Consider the following 22834-nt stretch of genomic DNA (forward strand, 5'->3'; position numbering starts at 1 on the left):
ACTTCTTATTTCAGATAACAGAAAAGACAAGGGTAGCCTTAGAAAAATCCGTATCACAGAAGGTTGCTGCAGCCATGCCAGTTCGAGCTGCTGATAAACTGGCTCCTGCTCAGTATATTCGGTATGACCTTGCCTGGAAGTCTTAGGTTCATGTCGGACTTGACTGGTGTTGGGGGTCCTGGTGTTCTTTCACTATCCTACTTAGTCACAGTAGAAAATGTAATTTTTTGAATAATGACTTGAAGCCTATTGTCTCTGTGCAGACTGTTGAAAGCAGAAGAATTTTTTTAAGAGATCTACTTAGAAGATACTAGCTATTAGGCTATTTTCAAAATATATTTTTTGATTTTAGAAATTAATAATTACTTACAACATATGATCCAAACCACTAATATTTCTTATAGTTTCCCATTTGTATATAATAGGCTTTATATAACATATATAATGTTTATATAATGGTATAAATAATATTAGTATATTGATAATGTCATAATTTATTATATAATAGTAGTTACCTGTAATAATAGTATAAGAGCAAAATAGTGGTAGTGTACTAATATCATTTATATAATAATAGTCATCTTTATAATGCTTATAAATTTTGAAGGATTTCATTCAACTAAATCCTTGTGTAGAGAGATGATTCACATGTAGGTATTACAAGAAAAATCAGAGCTTGTAGGGCTGCTACTATTATTTTTTCTCTGTTTTACAACCTATGATTAGTTAAGAACTACTAATTCTAAGCTGCCTGGTGAGAATATTATGGGGCGTTTCTTCTGCAAATGCAAACTTACAAAATAGGTACCATTTTCTAGACCTCTTATCTGTGAAATTGAACACCATGCCTTCTGTGGGGGAAAATGGACAGCGATGGATTATTTGCGAACTAATACGACTCTAGTTTACATTTTGCTTATAACTCATTATTGCTGTTAGTTCTCTTATTTCCATTGCTATCTGCTCTGCCTAAATATTTTGCAGCTTTCTGTTAATACTTTATGAAAGGAATTGACAGTATAGTCTAGCTTAGAATTGTAACAGAAGAAAAATACCTGTTGAGTTTGAACTAGTTATCTGCATTCTTCAGATACACACCATCTCAACAAGGAGTGGCTTTCAACTCTGGAGCTAAACAGAGAGTTATTCGGATGGTGGAAATGCAGAAAGATCCAATGGAGCCTCCAAGGTTCAAGTAAGTAGGTGGCCTCATGAGAATAAGACACTATTCTTAAAAAAGATACGAGAGGAGCAAAATATCCCAGATGTCCGTCAGTAAGTGAGAGGATAAATAAACTGTGGGGCATTTATACATGGAATACTAGTGATATTAAAACAAATGATACTAATTAATCAGTTTAATAAAAAAGAGTAAACTTTTAATACATGAAATAGCATGGATGAATCTCAAAATTATTATGCTGAGTGAAAGAAGCCAGACAAAAACAAGTACATTCTGTATGATTCCAATTATATAAAACTTTAGAAAATGCAAACTAATCTGTAGTGACAGGAGGTAGATTAATGCCTGTGGTGAAGGAGGGGAGGACAGAGAGGGGATGAGAAGAACGAGAGGGATAGGAAAAGAATGTGCAGAAACTTGGAGGTGATGAGTATGTTCACTATCTTGATAGTAATGATGGGTTTCACAGGTGTATACTTGTGTCAGATTTAAACAGTACACTTAAATACGTATACTTAATTGCATGTCAGTTGTACCTCTGTAAAGCTGTTTAAAAAAAAAAAAAATGGGGCACCTGAGTGGCTGAGTTGGTAAAGCATCCAACTCTTGATTTTGGCTTAGGTCATGATCTCAGGGTCCGGGGATTGAGCCCCACGTCAGTCTCCGCACTGGGCGTGAACTCTGCGCACTGGGCGTGAACTCTGCGTAGGATTCTCTCTCCCTCTGCCCCTCCCCCACTCTAAAAAAATAAGAGTAGGGGCACCTGCGTGGCCATTCCGTTAAGCATCTGACTCTTGACTTTGACTCAGGTCATGATCTCAAGGTTGTGAGATCAAGCCCCATGTCAGGCTTCACTGAGCGTGGAGCCTGCTTGAGGGTCTCTCTCTCCCTCTCCCATAATCCCTCTCCCCTCTCTCTCTTAAAAAATAAGTAAATAAAGTAGAAGGAAAAAAAAGTAGGGGCGCCTGGCTGGCTTAGTTGGTAGAACATGTGAGTCTTGATCATGAGGTCATGAGTTTGAGCCCAACTTTAGGTGTGGAGCCTACAAAAAAAAAAAAGTATATTACCATATGAATTGATAATGATATTGTGGAGGTGAGGTGGATAGGGATGATGACAAGGTTGGCTGTGTTTTAACAGTTGTGGAAACTGACTGATGTATGATAGATGAACATTCATTATACATTCTATTTGTTTTTGTATATGTTTGAAGCTTTATAAAAATGGGAAGGGGAAACTTGAGACATATTAACCAAAATGGAAAAATGTCTAACACTCTCTGGTTGTGCTTTGATTTATCCTTCAGGATTAATAAGAAAATTCCCCGAGGACCACCTTCTCCTCCTGCACCTGTCATGCATTCTCCTAGCCGAAAGGTAATCTTTGCTGTAGTTTAACATCCTTTTTTGTACTCATGATTATTAATTTTATAAATAATCTCCCATAGAACAAAGTCTACATGTCTATACGGGTACATTGTGCCACACTTACTGTTTTTTTTAATTCGATTTTCAAGATCAAATGGGGACCCACTCAGGACTGTAATGTGTAGTTCCAAAGTACTTATGAGAATGTATGTAAAATGTTAGCTATTAATTTTCATGTTATTCGCCTAACCCCTGCTTAAATGGAATGAATAGGGTCTGCTATTTGACAAGCAGGATATTATCATAGTTAGAGGAAGTGAGTACCTGGGATTAATAGGCCCCTGATAATCTGAGTGACATTTTTTAGGTATGATTTATTATCCAGCTAAAAACAAATTTTCATTGTAAGTCTTGTCACTTTTATTTTTTTAATCGACCAATTCTTTATTTTTTTTAAAGATTTATTTAGAGAGTGAGTGCATGAGCAGGGGGAGGGGCAGAGGCAGAGAGAGGGAGAGAGAATCCCAAGCAGACTCCCCGCTGAGCACAGAGCCCAATGCGGGGCTTAATCCTATGACCCTAAGATCATGACCTGAGTTGAAACCAAGAGTTAAGCACTCAACTGACTGAGCCACCCAGGTGCCTCTCATATCACTTTAAATATGGAAAAATACTAACCAGAATTTATAATTATCAAAAATAATTTATAGATTATTTTCCATTTTTTATATTGAAGTCATTACTAGAATCCATGGTATGGGAACACAGTATATGGTGCTACCAAACAAATGGAATTTTGGCCTTTGACTAAATCTATTCACATGTCGGTGTTCATTGAAATGTCTTTGAAGAGAAGATTGCACTTGGGTTTTTAGCTAGACCAAAAATCAAGAAATGTCTCTTCTACCATTCTTTTGTCCACTCAGATGACTGTGAAGGAGCAACAAGAATGGAAGATTCCTCCTTGTATTTCAAACTGGAAAAATGCAAAGGTAATTAAGTTTCATAAAATCCGTCTCCTACTATTAGAACCTACTGAGAAACAGGAAGGAGCTTTAGCCTCAGAAACTTTTGTTAAATCCTCAGCATCTCACTTAGCTGAATGTTTTCAAAAAGGAACACCCAATTTATGTGACTTTCTTTTTTTTAATGTAATAGAAACATAGTATTCCAGTCACATGAATACTGTGTAGATTCTTTTAGTGAATTGTAGTTATCAGAAGCATATGGAGAAGGGATAGGGAGAATAAAATAACATATCAATGAATGATAGTATTCTTTAGAAAATTTAGAAATTGATATGTAAAATTATTTCTGAAAGAAACCAGTTTAAATGGTAATATGACAAAACAGAGTAAATGTTTGGATATATTCAGTATCTTAATTTTTTAAACATTTTTTTGTTTATAATTGTGCATAAGCTATTTAAATCCTTCATATTTTCTTTTCTTTTTCTTTTTTATTTTTATTTATTTGAGAGAGAGAGCACACAAAGGAGGGGAGGAGCAGAGGGAGAGAGACAAACAGATTCTGCCCTGAGTGTGGAGCCTGACAAAGGGCTCGATCCTAGGACTCTGAGATCATGACCTGAGCTGAAACCAACAGTCTGACACTTAGCCAACTGAGCCACCCAGGCGCCCCTGAAATATATTTTCTAACCACTATTTCCCCATTTCCCCCAAATTGTGTTTCATAATTCTGTTCTTGATGGGTGAGGAAGGCCATTTTAATTTGTAGATTAAATATAAAATTATTTTTTAAAGGAAGGTGTGCACTCATCCTATAACAAAAAGAGGATTGGGTGGTCCAGTTTGGCTTGATTAACGTACATGTAACCATGTGATATCTTGAGCTGCTTCTGTAACACATCCCTGTATTAGGACTAAAGACTATGGACAAGAGGTCAACATTTGGGAACGTAGTCATAAATCTAGACAAATAAAGCTAAGTCTGAACTGTCCTGGATGTTCAAGCATATTCCTTGAGTTACTGAAAATAGGATGCAGAGTTTCAGAATACAGAATCTCAGTTGCCTGTCAAACTTTATCTTTTTTCCATTTACTAAAACTTACAGTATTCTAAGACTCTGACAAGTCATTATGACAGTACCACACATTAAACTACCTATATATACTATGATTTTCATGATTTGTTCCACTTTTGTATGACTGTTGTATTACTTGGGGAACAACTACTTAGCTATTTGATAGTGATTTCCTTTTATTACAACTCAATTATTAACATGAGAATATTTGCTCAGAACTTGGACTCTGATATCACACTGCCCAAGTTTAAATTTTAGCTCATCCATTTATTAACCGTGTCCCCTTGGGGACATTACCTAAACTCCCTACCTCAGCAGCAGCATCTGTGAAATGGAAGTACAATGTTACCAGCCTTCCAGAGTTACTGTGAAGGTTAAATGGGACCACACATGTGAAGTGCTTTTAAATTGGCCTCCGCATGAAGCCCTCAGTGTTAGCTGCTGCTGCTGTTGCATAATTGTGAAGAAAGATGTAAGAAAAAGAACTTCATCTCACTGGTAGTCAAAATGGACATATTTACATCTAATTTTAAAGAATCTATTGCTGCTCTTTTATGACTGGTGTTTTCTACCTGCTGTCACACAGGGGTATACAATTCCATTAGACAAACGTCTGGCTGCTGATGGAAGAGGCCTGCAGACTGTTCACATCAATGAGAACTTTGCCAAGCTGGCTGAAGCCCTCTATATTGCTGATCGGAAGGTTGGTCTCTTACAATGAAAGGGTTTAATGCTCTTAATAATTCGTAAATCCGTTTTCGGCTACCTAAGGTAGTTTGATCGTTCCAGTTTAATTGACACATCACTGTGAATTTTAAGCCATATAGCATGATGGTTTGATTTACGTAAAAATAGTGCTGTTTAAGCTACAGTACTGAGTACCCGGAGAGGCTCTCAACTGCGGCATGTGTGCCAGAGATGGCAGTTGCTGTATGCAGCTCTGTACCTGGTCTCAACCTTTGTAGACTTGTACACACACCCTACACTGGCGATCCAGGTTCCTCACGGCATTCCAGAATGATGGTTCAGTAGGCTGATCTCTTATTTCTTCCTTCCTTCCTTCCTTCCTTCCTCCCTTCTTTCCTTCCTCCCTTCCTCCCTTCCTCCCTTCTTCAATTCCTTCCTTCCCCCCCACTTAAGATTTTATGTATTCATTTGACAGAGAGGCAAAAGGAGACACAGACTCCCTGCTGAGCAGGGAGCCCAGTGAGGAACTCAATCCCAGGACTCTGGGATCATGACTGAGCCGAAGGCAGACGCGTAACCAACTGAGCCACCCAGGCGCCCTGATCTCATTTTTAAAGAGATAACTGACTGCTGTTTTTAGATTTCATAATTTTTTTCTATTTTAAATGTAGATGTCTCCCAAAAGGTCGGTAGCGTAGAAGGGCAGATAAACGTTCTGATGAATTGAATGCTGTAGAAAATGATAGTCGTGATATTGGTTGTCTATTAATATTATGAATGTGTGTGACCTAGAAGTTCACGTGCATTATGGCATGCATTTAGAACGTGGAAAAGTATATCTCCTGCATTGCAGCAAGCACCCTTATAAAAATCATCTCTTGCTAAGGCTTTATCTTGAATAGACTTTTTTTTTTTTTAAAGATTTTATTTATTTATTTGACAGAGACAGCAAGAGAGGGAACACAGCAGCGGGTGTTGGAGAGGGAGAAGCAGGCTCCCCACTGAGCAAGGAGCCCGATTACGGGGCTCAATCTCAGGACCCTGAGATCATGACCTGAGCCGAAGGCAGACGCTTAACGACCGAGCCACCAGGAGCCCCTTGAATAGACTTGCTTGATTTTTGAACACATGACCAATTCCTGCTATGTTATTGATACTGAAAATTTCTTTATTGGAATCTTGTTTAATTTTTGTGTTTTGGTTTGTTCCTGAGAAAGCATTAGTGAAACTGTGACTTAAAAGATTGATTTGGGTCATTACAGTTTCCACCACTAAAACATTTTCCAGAGTGAAAAATCTAAGTTTGCAGTGTCTTCCAGGCAAGCTTTCTTTTAGTGGACAAGAATCTTTGTTTTATTTTTTTATTTTATTTTATTTTATTTTTTATCTTTAATTTTTTTTTATTTTTAAAAATTTTTTAAAGATTTTATTTATTCATTTGACAGAGATAGAGATGGCCGGCGAGAGAGAGAACACAAGCAGGGGGAGTGGGAGAGGAAGAAGCAGGCTCCCAGTGGAGGAGCCTGATGTGGGGCTCGATCCCAGAACACCGGGATCACGCCCTGAGCCGAAGGCAGATGCTTAACGACTGAGCCACCCAGGCGCCCCAAGAATCTTTGTTTTAATCAGCAATAACAAATCTGAATTCTTTATACCTACTCTTTCAAGCCAGACTTCAATCATGCTGTTGTTGATAGCTGTAACTTTTCCTCCAATTGTGTCTTATTTAACATTCAACTTTACAAACAGGCTCGGGAAGCTGTAGAAATGCGTGCTCAAGTAGAGAGAAAGATGGCTCAAAAAGAAAAGGAGAAACATGAAGAGAAACTTAGAGAAATGGCCCAGAAAGCCAGGGAGAGAAGAGCTGGGATCAAAACCCATGTGGAAAAAGGTATGACATTCTCTTTCCTAAGTTGAATTGCGTTGTGAACAATACATATCTCATTTTCGAGACTCACCATTGTTTTTATTGCACACAAAACTAATACACACAAAGAAAATGTAGATATTAGATATTTCACAAATAGAATAGAAATGAAAGAGTAACTTCTGCTACTGAGCTGTAGCAGTAGAAAATAAAAAATATGTATATGTATTTTTTTTTAAAGATTTTATTTATTTGAGAGGGAAAGAGAGTGAGCAAGAGCGCAAGATCAGGGGGGAGGGAGAAGCAGACTCCCCACTGAGCAGGGAGCCCCATGTGGGCTGGATCCCAGGACACTGGGACCATGACCTGAGCCAAAGGCAGACACTTAACCCACTGAGCCATCCAGGTGCCCCAAGAGCATATATTTAAAGAAGGGCCTTCAGTATGGGACTACAGTGGACATTTTTAAAGTTCAGAGTAATGTGCTTTTAAAAATCATGTATTATTTCAAATGATGGGCTTGATTTTCTCTCATTTTAATTTTCTTTTTTTTTTTTTTTAAAGATTTTACTTATTTATTTGACAGAGAGAGACAGCCAGCGAGAGAGGGAACACAAGCAGGGGGAGTGGGAGAGAAAGAAGCAGGCTCCCAGCGGAGGAGCCCGATGTGGGGCTCGATCCCGTAACGCCGGGATCACGCCCTGAGCCGAAGGCAGACGCTCAACCGTTTTGCCACCCAGGCGCCCCTCATTTTAATTTTCTTGAAACTTAGAAAAATGAAATCTCCAACTGAGTAATTCAGCTCTCCCACATAGTAAAATAATCCACTTTTTCTGTCTTGTAGGCTAATAAACCTATAATCATTAAATCTGCCAATATTTTCTCTCTGGCTTTATTTAGTGGTTTACACTGGTGTATTAATTTATTTAGAGTGAGAAGAGTAATTCTAATTCAAGAAAGTTGTGAGGGTGGTTTGTTTTGTTAATAAATCCTAGATTAGTACAATTATTCATTCTCTCAATTCATATTGAGCACCTACTATATGCAAAGTTCTCTTCTAGACAGAAGGATTTCTGTTAGGTTGGGGGTATAGTAATGAACTTTCTAGTGAGTGTAAAGAGACCAAAAAAGTTAATTATCATTACTAGATGATTAGTGATAATAGTATAGTAATAATTGCTATGAAGAAAAATAAAACAGGAAAAGGGATAAAAGTGCCAGAAGGAGAGGGTGATCAGAATGGACCTCACTTCTGAGATAGTAACATTAGCACAGAAACTTGAAGGAAGTAAGCCTTGTAGGTCTGGGTCTTTGAAGAGCATCCTAGATAGAAGGAACCGCAAGTGCAGAGGCCCTGAGTTGGGAGTATACCTGGTGTGTTAAAAGAAAAGCAGGGAGGCCAGTATAACTGGATGGGAGTAAGAAAGCTGAATAGTAGCTGAGGTGTCAGAATAGTTAGAGCAGATAGGAAGAGTAGTGGCCAGATCATGTGTGGTCTTTCCGCCATTTTAGGGACATGGCTTTCACTTCAGATAAGCAGGGAGGCAGTTGAAGAGTTTGAGTAGAGCAGCATAAGCTGCCCTATGTGAGCAGGCTGTGAAGTGGGCACGCGGAGGAGCAGGGAGACCTTTTGGAGGGCTGTTGCAGTAATCCAGACGAGAGATGATGACAGGCAGGGAAATCATGGTCAGATACCGGTGGATTTTGGAGGGAGAGCTGACAGAATTTGCTTATGGATTAGGTAGAGGTATGGAAGAAAAAGGATTAAGGAAAAAGAGTCAAGGATGACTCCAGAATTTTTGATGTGAGCAGTTGGGAGGGACTGAGTTGCCATTTACCAATAGTGGGAAGACTGCAGGNNTGCAGAGAAAGAGGTTTGGGAGGGAAAGATTAGTTTAGTTGTGGACATGTTAAGCTTAAGTTGGAGGTGTCAGGCAGGCATTTGGTTATAGGAGTCCAGAGGTCAGCTATAGAGAAGTAACCAGAATTATAAGTAGTGATCCACATCCTTGAATCATGTATGATTGACTTAATGAGGCAAGGTATAAAAACCTGCCTGTTGTACATACACATAGCCACTGAAGGTAATTAGAAGTCAGATTTCCCTATATCTAAGTCTATACACTGTTAAGAAATTTTTTTTAAAAAGCCTCGGAATGGTTCTTGAGGAATTAGCTGAAATTCTGAAAAATGTGTTGCCAGGTATTAAAAAGAACTAACGTTTATTGAGTGCTTATTATGGAATACACCACTCTGAACACTTTACATGTATTGCCTTATAGAATCCTGGCTCCAGCAACCGCTTGCAGTGGTTCTAGGATTGTCACCGTTTTACAGAGGAGGAGACTAAGGCTCAGAGTGGTTGAGTAACCTGTACAGGGTCACATGGCTGATCTGTCATAGGAACAGGATTTGAATCTAGACGGGCTGGCTCCAAAGCTGTATCTCTTCAGACTGGAGAGAGAGGAGAAAATGAAGATAGACATAAACACAATAGGTAGAGATCAAGGTATAACCAGCCCCCGTGGACCACAAGCCAAAGGCTCTTTAGTCAGCCAGTCTTTGAAAATATAAGGGTAAATTTACACATAATTTTTTCCTGAAATTTTAATACGACAATTTAAAAACACACAGAAAAGTTGAAAGAATTATATAATGAACATCCATAGCTCCACCACCTAGATTCTACAGTTAACCTTTTTTAACAATTAACATTGCTTAATTTGCCTTATCATCTATCTACTGATTTTTCTATCCATCTATCAATACACCATAAAATTTTGAGGCATTTCAAATTAAGTTAAAGTCATCAATATACTTACCTCTGAACACTTGAGCTGCATGCATGATTCTGAAATTCACATTCAAAAATTTAAACCGATACTGTTGGATTTAAATTATTTGCAAGTGAGTTAAAAGGTCTGAATGTGACAGTAAAGAAATTCGTGGAATGATCTGTCATGGGTTAAAGAATATTCTCTTGTTCCAAATATCAATGGGTAATATAGTGATGAAGTAATTTTCAACTCTGTTCACACAGAGGATGGGGAGGCACGTGAGAGGGATGAAATCCGGCATGACAGGCGAAAAGAGAGACAGCACGACAGGAATCTTTCCAGGGCAGCTCCTGATAAGAGGTAGGTGCTACTTGAGATAAATACGAATTATGAGGAGTGGCTTTTGTGAACCTTTTCGAGAAGAGGTTTAGTCCACTGAGACCAGTTTTACTTCTCTCCCTTTCCTCTCTAGATTGGTAACTTACTTTCTTACACTAAACTACTTATTTTTTTTTAGCAGAAGAATTGACTGTTCCTAGAAGAAATCCTTTCTCATCACCTTGTAGAGTCAGCTAGAATTGCGAATGATACAGATATAGAAGTTTGTGAAAAGAAGGTAGTAGATAGGACTGTTCTGGTCTGTTCTTTTCCTATTTCAAGTGGTGAGACAAACTTATTATGCGCCTATTCCTCTAGACAGGGAAGAAGATTCTGTACCTTCATTGAGATCCTACATGCAGAGGGCTGTCCTGAGTACAATGGGGGAGAAGAGCAGGTTTTGTGAGAAGTGAAAATTGGCCTCTTCTCATGAGTAGTTCACTTAAAATTCAGAAAGACAGAGCTACCGTATAAAATTACTTGGGAAAATGAACACAGCACTGCTAATAAGTACAGACCTGCATGGAACAATAAAAATACATGTATGGGGACTTGCACTAAAGTAAGGATTGGCATAATTTATGCTTCACCAAAGACTGAGCACTGAATTCCGAGTAAGGGTTAAATGCAAATATAAAACATTTTCTTCCCATGTGAGCAGTTTTCCATGTTCTCATCACTTTGTGAGCAGATACAATCCATTTTTTCAAGTCATGCCTTAAACATGAAAAAGAAGATTCCTGCCGGTGGTGCTCTTTGTTATTTAATGGCATAGCTCATCTCCCTGGATAAGTGAAGTCATGGAGAAGCAGAAAATCTGAATTTAGAGTTGTGGGTAAATGTGCAGTGTAGGAGAGAGAGGAATGAAATGTGAAAGTATACAATTAATGATACTCCTGGTCTGAAATTCCTAAGCTGTAAAAATCAAAATGGCTCTGTAGATAAATTGGGCCCTTAAAACGAGTAAAGTGGTTATAAGAATTGATAACATAGAAAAGCTGTAAACTTGTGATTGGGTGAAAATCAGGTTGTCTATAGAAATTATTTTAAGACCTGAGTTTCTGGTAAAATAAATGATGACAGTTACCATGGTTTCATTGCGATGTAGATTGCATACATACTGAAACAGCAGGGAAATTAAGATAATCTGAATATTGAAGATCATACTGAGTAATTCAGTCATTGACATGTTTTCCTCAGAATTCTAATAGGATAAAATTACTAAATGTGGTTTGGGTAAAGAATGGATTCTGGCTTATTGAAAGTGATTCATATGGTACATCTAATTTGCATCCAGTCCCCCTCCAATCCTCGTATAATAGCAAATACAGACCGTAGCAATTTCATATCTCAGCATACTCTCTCCGTAAGGTGATTGCTTATATTAAAGACTTCATGTCAAGAGTGAGTCTCTTGACAGTTCTTTTCAGCTAACAGGAAGGCCTGATTTTAAAACCCTACCTCTTCTAATAACCATGTCTCTGAAATGCTGTAAGGACTGCCAACCTGATTATGCATTATCAGGGAATATATGTTCATAAGATATGAACAGGACATATTCATTAACTTTGCTTCTGAGATTGGTTGTATTTAAATTGAAATTCAGCTTGTCTCGAGTGGAGAGTTTTCAGTTAGTGACATTGTATTTTGAAACAGGTCAAAACTACAGAGAAATGAAAATCGAGATATCAGTGAAGTCATTGCTCTTGGTGTGCCCAATCCTCGGACGTCCAATGAAGTTCAGTATGACCAAAGGCTTTTCAACCAATCCAAGGTATAAGGGGTTTAGAGATAGCCTGTCTTAAGTGTTGGTGTAAATACCAATCCTCAGGAGAAAGAAAAGTAACATATCATAGATTTGGATCAGCCTAAGGTATGCTGGCATAATGAGAGAAAAAAAATTAGAAGTTGTGTGTTGTAACTTATAGAACTGTTTTATTTCATCTTATTTGATGTAAGATGAAACAACTCTGATTTTGACCTCTTACAGTTGGCTAAGATTTAAGACACTAGTAGAAAATGAAAGAAATAAGGTGGTAAATTTTGGTTTTAGTATATCAGTCTTTTATTTATAAAGTAAAGCCAGTGTCCTACAAAAGTATCCCTTGGGTTTTTTGTTGATCTTTGAAAAACAAATTTAATGCTAAAGAAACATATAACTTGAGATCTTTAAAAGATGAAGCTGTAAAACTAAATTTAAGTGCTAGGCTAGTTGTCGGGAAATCTGATTTCTAATACCTATTGTTATTAACTAGCTAGGATACCTTAGGCCCGAAGAAGTGCCTTTATGTGTTAACCCACCCAATATTGACTAGGTACTGTGCATAAGACAGTGAGATCAAAGACAGATGTGCCTTTGCCCTCAAGGAACCTTCGAGTCTACTGGAAAAGACATATATATGTATAAATAAGGACAGGGCAGACTGCAATAAAAATATGGAAGTATAAAGTTCTACTGGGATACAGAGGGGAAAAATTTCTTATGACTTGGAGGCTTTAAGATTTGAAGGTAGCATTTGAGTAAGCTCTTCTAGTTAATAATAACTTATTGGGTACTCTTTTACATTCCTGGCATTGTTGTAAGTCTTTCACTTTTATTATCTCACTTAATCCTTACAAAACTCCTATGAAGTCGTACTATTTATTATAATCTCTACCTGTAGATAAGGAAATTGACACACATAGAGGTTTAGCTAGAAATTGTTAGAAGATTCACACGTTTGATTTGAAAGGTTGTGTTCTTAAACGTAATGCAGTAGTAACTGACCACCCTGAGCAAAGGGGGGTTAGGGATGAAAGTTCCACATAAGTAAATATTTATGACAGTCACCTTTTACAAGCTTAAGCTTATGTCAAAGCTGTGAAAAAAATTTTTTTTCTAAGAAAGCACATCCCTGTATTAAGGAGCCATCCAAATTATGAAACAAATTTGTTCGTTGTTGACTTAGGATTTTCATTAAGAGCCTTATTGTCTCATGCTACAATGGTGATGTTCTCAGGGAGTTAAGGGGTATAGCATTATTATTCTAAATGCCATGAGATACTGTTGGTACAGCATCCAACTCTTACTCTTGGGGTTGAGTTCAATTAATAAATAACATCAGATAAATGCTTTACAGTTCTTTTATCTTCTTGGTGTTGTCTGTACAACTGAAATTGTTAAGTACCTGCTTATACTATCCAATTTTAATGACTACTTCACTAAAGTGGTCAAGTTTGTTAATTACCACTTTAGTTAATCTAAGGACCAAAGGTAATAAGAATAAAAGTTTATGGACTTTGTTTTTTTTTGTGAAGATCTTTTTAATTTGCAGTTCAGATTGCTGAAAATGTGTGCTATAAATGATTACATGAATGTAATCAGATCCAACTTTTAATAATACATTTAATGTCCTTTTCCCACAGGGTATGGACAGTGGTTTTGCAGGTGGAGAAGATGAAATCTACAACGTTTATGATCAAGCCTGGAGAGGTGGTAAAGATATGGCCCAGAATATTTACAGGCCCAGTAAAAATCTGGACAAGGACATGTATGGTGATGACCTAGAAGCCAGAATAAAGACCAACAGGTACCAAGGCAGATAGCTCAGTTTCATTATTTGCACCAGTGAAAGCAAAGTAGTTCATAGTCCTTTCTCTTTTTCCCTAGATTTGTTCCCGATAAGGAGTTTTCTGGGTCAGACCGTAGGCAAAGAGGCCGAGAAGGACCAGTTCAGTTTGAGGAAGATCCTTTTGGTTTGGACAAGTTTTTGGAAGAAGCCAAACAGCATGGTGGATCTAAAAGACCCTCAGATAGCAGCCGCCCCAAGGAACATGAGCATGAAGGCAAGAAGAGGAGGAAGGAGTAGATACACTTCTCTTCAAAGTGAATGAACTTTTATCCATAACCCTAATGATGCAAGTCAGATGGGGAAACACTTTGTAAATGGCCAGGATAAAAACCAAATCTGGGTGTCAGACCCCAGCACTACTTTTTATTATGGGAGTAAGGGGGGAGGGGATGGAAAATTCTTTGAACTATTTAGTTTTTTTTAAAGAGTGGGTTGTGTTTGTGCTTCTCCTACCTTTTGGCATTTATAGAACATACTGCCCCACACATAAAATTAAGACCACTTCCTTTTATGTGACATTAGTACTTTGGGGTTAATATTTTGTGTAAGAATGACTGCTGATGAATAAAGTTGCCCCAACCACAGCAAGTAGAAGGATGTTCACATACTGGAACCGTCCTGCCAAATGACGTTTGCCCCCATTACGCTCTGTTTTAATTTGGAGTGGGGAAAGTAAGCTCTTGCTTGGTGCAACTATTTGTTTCAAATAAAAACATTTAGACAAAATTTTTTATTTTGTTTACTTTAATAGGTAGTAATAGTCTCAAAAATCTTTCTCTTCATCAGATGTTTGATCCCCTTGCAAAACTTTCGGTCTTCGAGCTTGAACATGGAGCTAAAAAAAAAAAAAATCAAATAAGCATTGTAAGGAAAGACAATATCTGCAAAAACGATTACAACTGAAAATTGCCACTTTAAGACTGCCTTTTTTATGAGGGAGTCAGCACCAGTAAGTCAAGAGGATGTTATTTGTTCCCTGTTCTTAAGACTGAATCAATTTAACCCAAGGTTGCGTAGTAAGTGGAAAAGCCAGGATTTCAACCCTGGTCTCCCTACCTTGTAAGTAGACTGCTGTTCTGTAGTAGATATACCTTGCTAACTATTAAAGGGTCTTCTTAAACTCCCCTCCCCAGACATTTTAGAATGGGCACTCTACCACTACCACCATTCTTTAACCAATATTAAGGGAACTTCAGTTACAAATCTCCCAAAGTCCTTGGATTCCATACTTCTGACCTACTAAACTGATATTCAGAAAGCTCATGCTGTACAGAAAAATATTTACCTTTACTCCATCAAGTATATGATTTTCTTGTTGTAGTACATTCTGAAGTTCTTCTTCCGAGGAAAACTGAATCCAACCCATACCTTTGTGAAATCCAGTCTCTTTGTCCTAAAAATTCAAAATTTATTAAAGATTAATCATGAACTTGAGAAAGTTTCCATGAGCTCCAACTCAAACTACAAACCTTTTCATCTGCCAAAATGGGATAACTGACATTTTAACAGATGTCAAAAACCTTGCATTACTTACCCTCCTAGTTACCAAAGGTTAACCCCTATGTTAATCTTAACATTCTGCTTTTCTGCTGCCATTGCAGGAAGTAAAATATGGGTAGTAAGGTTTCTGTCATTCAAGATACAAGCTACACTAACAATAATAAAGGGACATTTTGATCACACAAAGAAATACTCTTTCTAATTTCCTCACTTCTAGAAACTAAAAAATCAAACCTCAAAACCTAGTTCATTTCTGGTAATTGTGGAGACCAATTACTCTCATCACCACTACTACCATTATAATTAAATAGTCCAAATGAAAAATAGAAAAAAATTATATGTATTACCTTTATTTACCTAGCTCCAGACTTACAGTAACACTACTTCCCTTTGTGCAAAAGGCAGACTGCTTATGATCCAACCTATACACAGCACATGTGGAAAAGATTCTAGTGTGTTTGGTTGTGCCCTGCCACCACCCCACCAGCCCTACTATTTAAGAGCAGATATAAAGATGTCTATTCACTCAGTGTACCTCATCAATCTTGCTACGAAGTTATGTTGTGCTCTGCACCACCCCCTAAACCAAATTTTTAAAAATTGCCCCTATGTTTATAAGGTGACTTTTTAAGTCTTAACCTAGACCGCAGGAAAAGTTTCTGGTAATATCCCAGTGATTCACTCCTTACCTCAGATAGCTACAATTTCTATTCTATTTCCATATGGCCATTTCTGTAAGAGCCTTAAAGTTGTGTTTGTGTAAAACTTAGGTACTATGTATCTAAGATACAGGAACCTGGATTTCTGGGCATCTGTGTGGCTTAAGCGTCTGCCTTCAGCTCAGGTCGTGATCCCAGGGTCCTGGGATGGAGTCCCGAATTAGGCTCCCTGCTCAGTGGGAGTCTGCTGCTTCCTCGCCCTCTGCTGCTCTCTCTCAATTAATAAATAAAAAATAAAACCTTAAAAAAAAAAAAAAAAAAAAGGAACCTGGATTTGAGTACATGAATTTGTTTATCAGAAACTAACTTTTCTCCTGTACATTTTACTTAGTTTTACCAAGAATCAAAGTTTTCTTTTGTTTAAATCTAAGATGTTAACTCCAGGTCCTAAATAATTTTGTTTATACTTTTAAGAAGGAAATGGCATCCAAGAAAAATATCTTACTATTTTTGGAGAAATTTTCAAGTAGGTTCCACACCTGTCTAGCGTGGAGCCCAACGCAAGGCTTGAACTCATGACCCCTGAGATTGACCTGAGCTGAGATCAAGAGCTGGACACTGAATGGACTTAGCCACTCAGGCGCACTTAGGGGCGCCCTGGGAGAAATTTTTTTTAATGCTCGTCAAAAAAACAAATTTCAGGGGCGCCTGGGTGGCACAGCGGTTAAGTGTCTGCCTTCGGCTCAGGGCGTGATCCCGGCGTTATGGGATCGAGCCCCACATCAGGCTCCTCCGCTATGAGCCTGCTTCTTCCTCTCCCACTCCCCCTGCTTGGGTTCCCTCTCTCGCTGAATAAATAAATAAAATCTTTAAAAAAAAAAAAACAAAAAATTTCATCCTCTTTGTAAAATTGTAGTTTTTAAGCTTATAGAAACATTTTTGTGTAATACTTGTGCCTCATACTTACAATCAACTGTATTAAAACTCCATTGTATCAATGAATTAATATCTATTTAATCCCATTAATGAACATTAAGGTTCTTTCCAGTTACATTATTAATGCTGCTTTGAACATTCTTGACCACACCATTTCTGTAGAATAAATTCCTAAAAATGGAATTGCTAGATCAAAGCAAATGCAAATTCTTAGTTTTGATTTTGCCAAACTACCTTTCAGAAGTGAAGTAAACTTCCAAACAAATTCAGTGCCAGCTTCCCTACACCCTCACTAGCACTAGATAGGGGTTAATCTATTAGATCCTTGGAAGGCAACTAACATTAAATAAAGAGTTAAGAAATTTAATTACTTTAGATTAATATTTTGCCATAGCCTTTTCAGTGCCATGAGGAAAAAAAGGGGCAGTTTTAATGAAGCACATGTGAACTATAGTGAACTCACATCCCACCCCCAAAAAACCAGTAATTCTAGAAAGCCCACAGACAAATACAGTCCAGGATAAAGTAGAACAAATTTATAAACTGATTTCTAAATCTTCCTTAGCAAAGAAAATATAACAAATATAAAAATACTAAAAAAAAAAAAAAAACAATTTAATAAGGATAAAGTTTAAAATAGATATTGTCCGCCAATTAGTTTTACGATAAAATCATCCTCTAGTATCAAGTCCTTATTATAATACTGGAGTAGGCAGAATTCTAAGATAGTTCCATGATCTCCATATGTCCTACCATGTTACCCTCTGAATAACCCCCTCCTCTTAGGTGTGTGAGGGACCTGTGACATGCCTCTAACCAAAAGAATATAGCAAAAGTGATGGGAACGTGCTCCCCTAATCAGGTCATATAGCAAAGGTGATGCAATGTCAGTCCCATGACTATGTTACAAGACATTCTTAAAAGACTGGAGAAACTCCTCTGCTGACTGAAGAAGTAAGCCGCCATGCTGGGAGACAGCCTACACACCTGCCAGGTAACAAGGAACTGCAGGTGGTCCCTACAAGCTGACATCCAGCAAAAAAGTAGATATCTCAGTCCTACAATTCAAAGATGACTTCTGCCAACAACCTGAGAGAACTTGAAAAAAATCAGTCTTTCCCAGTTGAGCCTTTGAGCCGCTGATGAGACCAAAGCCCCAGCTCATACCAGGACTGCTGCTATGTGAGACCTTGAGCAGAGGACCCAGCAAGGCTGTGCCCAGACTTCTGATCTGCAAAAACTGTGAGTTAATGTATATGTGGGTTATTTTGAGTCATTAAGTGTGTGGTAATTTGGGGCGCCTGGGTGGCTCAGTTGGTTAAGCATCTACCTACGGCTCAGGTCATGATCTCAGGGTCCTGGGATTGAGCCCCATGTCAGGCTCTCTGTTCGGCTGGGAATCTGCTTCTTCCTCTGACTCTTCCCTCTGTGCTTTCTCTCTCCTCTCTCTCTCTCTCTCAAATAAATAAATCTTAAAAAATATAAGTGTGTGGTAATTTGTTATACAGGACAAGGTTTTACTTTTTAATCAATATCACCCACAATTTTATCAATAAACACTGTGAATAGCTTCACTCCATTAAAAGTCATATAAGTTGATATGCTTTAACAAAAAGTCAAGAATTTGAGGATCAAATCAGAGGATCAATAATTAAAGGATAACATTTTTTCAAAAGATAATACTCACAAACGGTACAGTGCATTTTCGTACATGGCCAAACTGTGCAAAGTGCTCTCTCAACTCACCTGTATAGGAGAAAACATGTTAAAAGTAGTTAATATATTTTGGGGCACCTGGCTGGCTCAGTTGGTAGACCATGTGACTCTTGATCTCAGGGTTGAGTTCGAGCCCCAAGTTGGGCATAGGGACTACTTAAAAATAAAAAAAAAAAGTAGTTAATGTATTTTGTATCCTCCATCCTAGATTGTAGCTAGAAACCAAAAGGGGACCTACAGTCCCCAAACTTTTTGTGAATAGGAACTACTCTGCATTTCCTTGAAGCCTTAAGATTTAGGAAGTAGCTATGGTACTAACTACAGATCTTCCTCAAGTTATGATGGGGTCCATCTGATAAAAAGCTATCATAAGCTGAAAATATCCTAAGTTGAAAATGCATTTAATACACCTACTGAACATCACAGCTTAGCCTTAAACACGCTCAGAACACTTACATTAGCCTACAATTGGGCAAAACCGTCTAACAGAAAGCCTGTTTTAAAATAAAGTATTGAATTTCTCCTGTAATTCACTGACTACTGAAAATGAAAACCAGAATGGTTATATGGGAACAAAATGGCTGTAAATCTATCGGTTGTTTACCCTTGTGATCACATGGCCGACTGGGAGCTGCACCTTGCTGATGCTGCTGCCTCACATCACAAGAGAGTATCATACTGCCTATCACTAGCATGGGAAAAAAATCAAAATTGAAAATTCAAAGTATGGTTTCTTCAGAATGCCTATCCCTTTCACACCACTGTAAAGTCAAAAAACTGTAAATCCAACCATTGTAAGTCAGGAACCACCCGTATAAAGCTGCAATGTGCCGGAGATCTGGGGAGATCTCTGGGGTGGGGGCACACACACATAAATTGCTGCGTTGACTGTAGTCATCCCTCCTAGCAGATAATGAGTGTCTTCATCACAGTTACTGTACAAGGTGCGTGGATAATAATCCCCGTGAGAAACTCACACAGAAGACAGATAATTAAAATACAGTATGTTGCTAGCCATATTAGAGATTTTCAAATAAAAGCTCAATTTACTTGCCTTTCATAAAGTTTATACTCAGTTAAATAGTTGACACTCTAAAATTTGTTGAGATGACCCTACTTACCCTTCCTGCCTTATTACCCGTTGCTGGCCCATAATTACTCTCTAGTACAGCAAATGAAATTCTGTGCATCTGTCCTGTGGATTCCCATCTTTGCCTGTCATTCTTTACCCTTGCTATGTCAGTAATCCTATCTCTTCCTGCCTAAATTGTAACCATCCTTCAGGACCCAGGCGAAATATATCCACTGAATATTATTTTATTGGGCTTCTACTGCAATACAGGTCAATGTACTACCCCTGTGAGGCCTCAAAGATGCATAATAGATAATCTTAAAGATCAAAAACTACCTGATCTCTTCTGAACTACAGTGCTTGTACTTTCACTGATTTAGATTTCATATTACTGGGTTATTTCCCCCTAGTTCATCTAAACCTCAGTGGTTCAACAACTGCCTCTATCTGTTGTAAGTCTCCTCACCCTCACCACTACTATACCATAAACTCCCTGAGTGTTGAGTCCACTATGTCAATAGTAACTGATACACAGTAGGGCAATATTTGCTGAATGAATAAATGCCTAGTAATCCTTCAACAACACACAAGGACTAAATTTCTGAAGAACTCTAACAGTTGGTCAAACCATTTGGCAAATTCAGGACCTAAAGGATCAGCATCAGGACAAACATGTTTGTTTAACACTAAACAAAAGAGTGTTAAATATGCATGTTTTAAACCAGGTATTAAGAGTTCTAGAAAACATTCACTTCCAAAACAAAAAAGTTCTGGAAAGTAACCCTCTTCTCAAATTACCTATAACTTACAGGAAAACTGCTGCAAGCACCAAGAACAATGCCAACCACAAACAGATGCTTCTGAAATATTTGCTGAACGAACGAACTGAGAGAGACTGCTTCAAAGCTGTATGTTACAGACTCTTTTTACAAGTTTTAAACCAACCCATTATGGTCTGGAAACTTGCAACTGCAAAATGCTGGTGAAATCCCTGAGCCTTTACACAGTTTCACAGGGCCTAAGCAAGACATTGTACTACTGGCTTGGTCTTCATCCGCTACATATTAAGAAGGTGGGTCCCAAACCAATCTATTTCCCATTCTACAACTCACACCTGGGCCACAAAAGCTAAGAGGTGAGTAATCCCAGTTCCATTCTTTTGTTTAAGTGAGATGACCTGATACATGAATACCTACAAAAGTGACTGTGGATTTTTAATTTTTGGTAAGCAAATGTAAAAACCTTTTTTCAAAACTGCAACTGACAAAAGTCAATGTTGGTGAGATATTTCACTACTGATTACTCCCAACCCTCTATCTCCAGCCTAGGCCTCTCCCATGAGTTTCAATTATAGTAATCACGAAAACGACTATCATTTATTGAGTAGTTAGTGATGAGGTTACGGAATACAGCTGAGGTTCAGTGGGGGTGGCGTCCGGAGCCGACGACCAAGAAGAATTCTTGAGGCGTCTCTGGTGCAAAATTGATGGTTTATTAAAGAACGGGTACAGGACCCGTGGGCAGAAAGAGCTGCTGCACCAGGGTTGTGAGGGGTGGCTGTTATATACCATGGGGTTGGGGGAGGTAAGGAAAAAGGGAGGTTGAGGAAATACTTTCATATGTTAAAGAAGATTCACAAGATACCGGAGGCCTTGCCATTGTCAAGTTAAGATTGTTTTTCCCTCTAGCAAGGCATTAACATTAAGATGGTTGGGGGCTTCCTGGAACCTGAAGATTATAAAGACATTTAATTGTATCTACATTCCCTTCCGGAAGCTAGGTTATTGATAGAAATGCTTCGTTCTTATAAACTGCTAAGACATTTGTAAACTGAGGGAGACTTAAGTCTTGCAGGATTGTGGTATCTATAGGTTAACTATTTCTTTGTCCTTTAGGGCAGCCAGGAGTGCCTGAGGAATGTCAGGTACATCCCGGGCGGGGGGTTTGCAGGGTGTCACTTTCCGCTTTGTCCTCGGCTTGCCTTCTGTTCCCTCATCAGTTAGTCTGTATCTAGCACAAGTCTAAGTGGTTTACATATAAACTCATTAATCCGATCAAAAATCCTATCAAGAAGGTATTACTGACTCCATTTCATAGATGAAACTGAGGTACAGTGGTGAGCCCTTTTCCCAAATTACCTCTCCCGTTAGTCATGTTACACAACTATTAGATGGCTAGGAGGAATTCTAACCTAAATAGCATGGCTTCAAAGTGCACTTTCCAATCAATGATACACAATCTCCTCTGTCCAACTGCCTGACAGACACCTCACAGGTCTTTCTCAAACTCAACACATTTAAACTTTATTCCTCATCATCTTTAAACCTGCTTCCTCTACATTCTAACCACGATATTCGCCAACGCTAAAAACCTGGAAGTCGTTCTTCCCTTTCCTTCATTCCGTACTCTTACCCCATTCAAGCCATCGCCAAAAGCCGTTGATTTTGTTTTGTTAACATAAGTGGATCTGACCCCCTTTCTCCCACTACCCATTTCTACCACTATTTCAGGTCCTCGCCTTTGGACTAAATTACTGAAATTACTTTTAGTGCGTCTCCTCGCCCTCAATCTTGCCAGCTTGAATCCACCCTCCACACCGCTGCCAAAATAATCCTTTCTAAATCGTAAATCTTAAAGTTATCAAGTAACGAATCCTCCCACCGAATCACTCTGGAAAGGCAGGAGACCCTGAATACGTGCCTCAAAAACTCATGGGGTATCCCTGAAAGATTCATTGAAAAAAAATTTTTTATTTCTGCTCACTGGCTTGCTCAGGAGCCACAGCTCTTAATCCAGCCACCACGCTGATTTAAGTATTCCTCCGAAAGCAGTGCCTTTAGGGATCGCTTGTACCTAAAACTTCCGCCCCTAACACGTCTCCAACACTCACTCGAGGCCGCGGTCCAGGGAATTTTTCTGACAAAAGCCACGGGCCGTCTAATACTCGTACGCAGCGCCACGGCACCCCTCACTGCAGAAGCCGCCATCTTTAGATCGAGGACCTCTGTGACCTGCGGTCGCGACCCCGGAAGAACCT

The 22834-nt window shown here is 38.5% G+C and overlaps 2 protein-coding genes across 2 annotated transcripts in view; one reads left to right on the forward strand and one right to left on the reverse strand.

The window, feature by feature from the left end:
* SNW1 (SNW domain containing 1) overlaps window positions 1-14640 on the forward strand; it is a 30310-nt gene extending 15670 nt beyond the window's left edge. The window contains exons 5-14 of the mRNA XM_008699234.2: window positions 15-121; window positions 1091-1195; window positions 2490-2559; window positions 3477-3542; window positions 5181-5297; window positions 7031-7172; window positions 10189-10285; window positions 11960-12077; window positions 13709-13872; window positions 13953-14640. Of these exons, the coding sequence (XP_008697456.1) occupies window positions 15-121; window positions 1091-1195; window positions 2490-2559; window positions 3477-3542; window positions 5181-5297; window positions 7031-7172; window positions 10189-10285; window positions 11960-12077; window positions 13709-13872; window positions 13953-14151 (1185 nt within the window). The 3' untranslated portion in view covers window positions 14152-14640. The remainder of the gene's footprint in view (window positions 1-14; window positions 122-1090; window positions 1196-2489; window positions 2560-3476; window positions 3543-5180; window positions 5298-7030; window positions 7173-10188; window positions 10286-11959; window positions 12078-13708; window positions 13873-13952) is intronic.
* Window positions 14641-14647: 7 nt separating this feature from the next.
* Window positions 14648-22831, reverse strand: LOC103670743 (SRA stem-loop interacting RNA binding protein). The gene is made up of 4 exons (XM_008699244.2): window positions 22688-22831; window positions 18697-18755; window positions 15200-15307; window positions 14648-14749 (listed from the first exon to the last, which is right to left on the reverse strand). Exons 1-4 carry the CDS (start codon window positions 22782-22784, stop codon window positions 14678-14680), a joined length of 336 nt encoding a protein of 111 aa, XP_008697466.1. The 5' UTR covers window positions 22785-22831; the 3' UTR covers window positions 14648-14677.
* Window positions 22832-22834: the final 3 nt, after the last annotated feature.

This window comes from Ursus maritimus, unplaced genomic scaffold (genome assembly GCF_017311325.1).
Source record: "Ursus maritimus isolate PB19 unplaced genomic scaffold, ASM1731132v1 scaffold_25, whole genome shotgun sequence".
Taxonomy (NCBI): Eukaryota; Metazoa; Chordata; class Mammalia; order Carnivora; family Ursidae; genus Ursus; species Ursus maritimus.

Excerpts from the sequence above, each read along its gene's own strand:
- LOC103670743 (XM_008699244.2), bottom strand. The coding sequence starts at position 22,784 with ATGGCGGCTTCTGCAGTGAGGGGTGCCGTGGCGCTGCGTACGAGTATT. Across the intron at positions 15,308-18,696 it reads GAAAATGCACTGTACCGTTT|GACAAAGAGACTGGATTTCA; the intron begins GTGAGTATTATC and ends TTGAATTTTTAG. Across the intron at positions 14,750-15,199 it reads ATATACTTGATGGAGTAAAG|CTCCATGTTCAAGCTCGAAG; the intron begins GTAAATATTTTT and ends TTTTTTTTTTAG.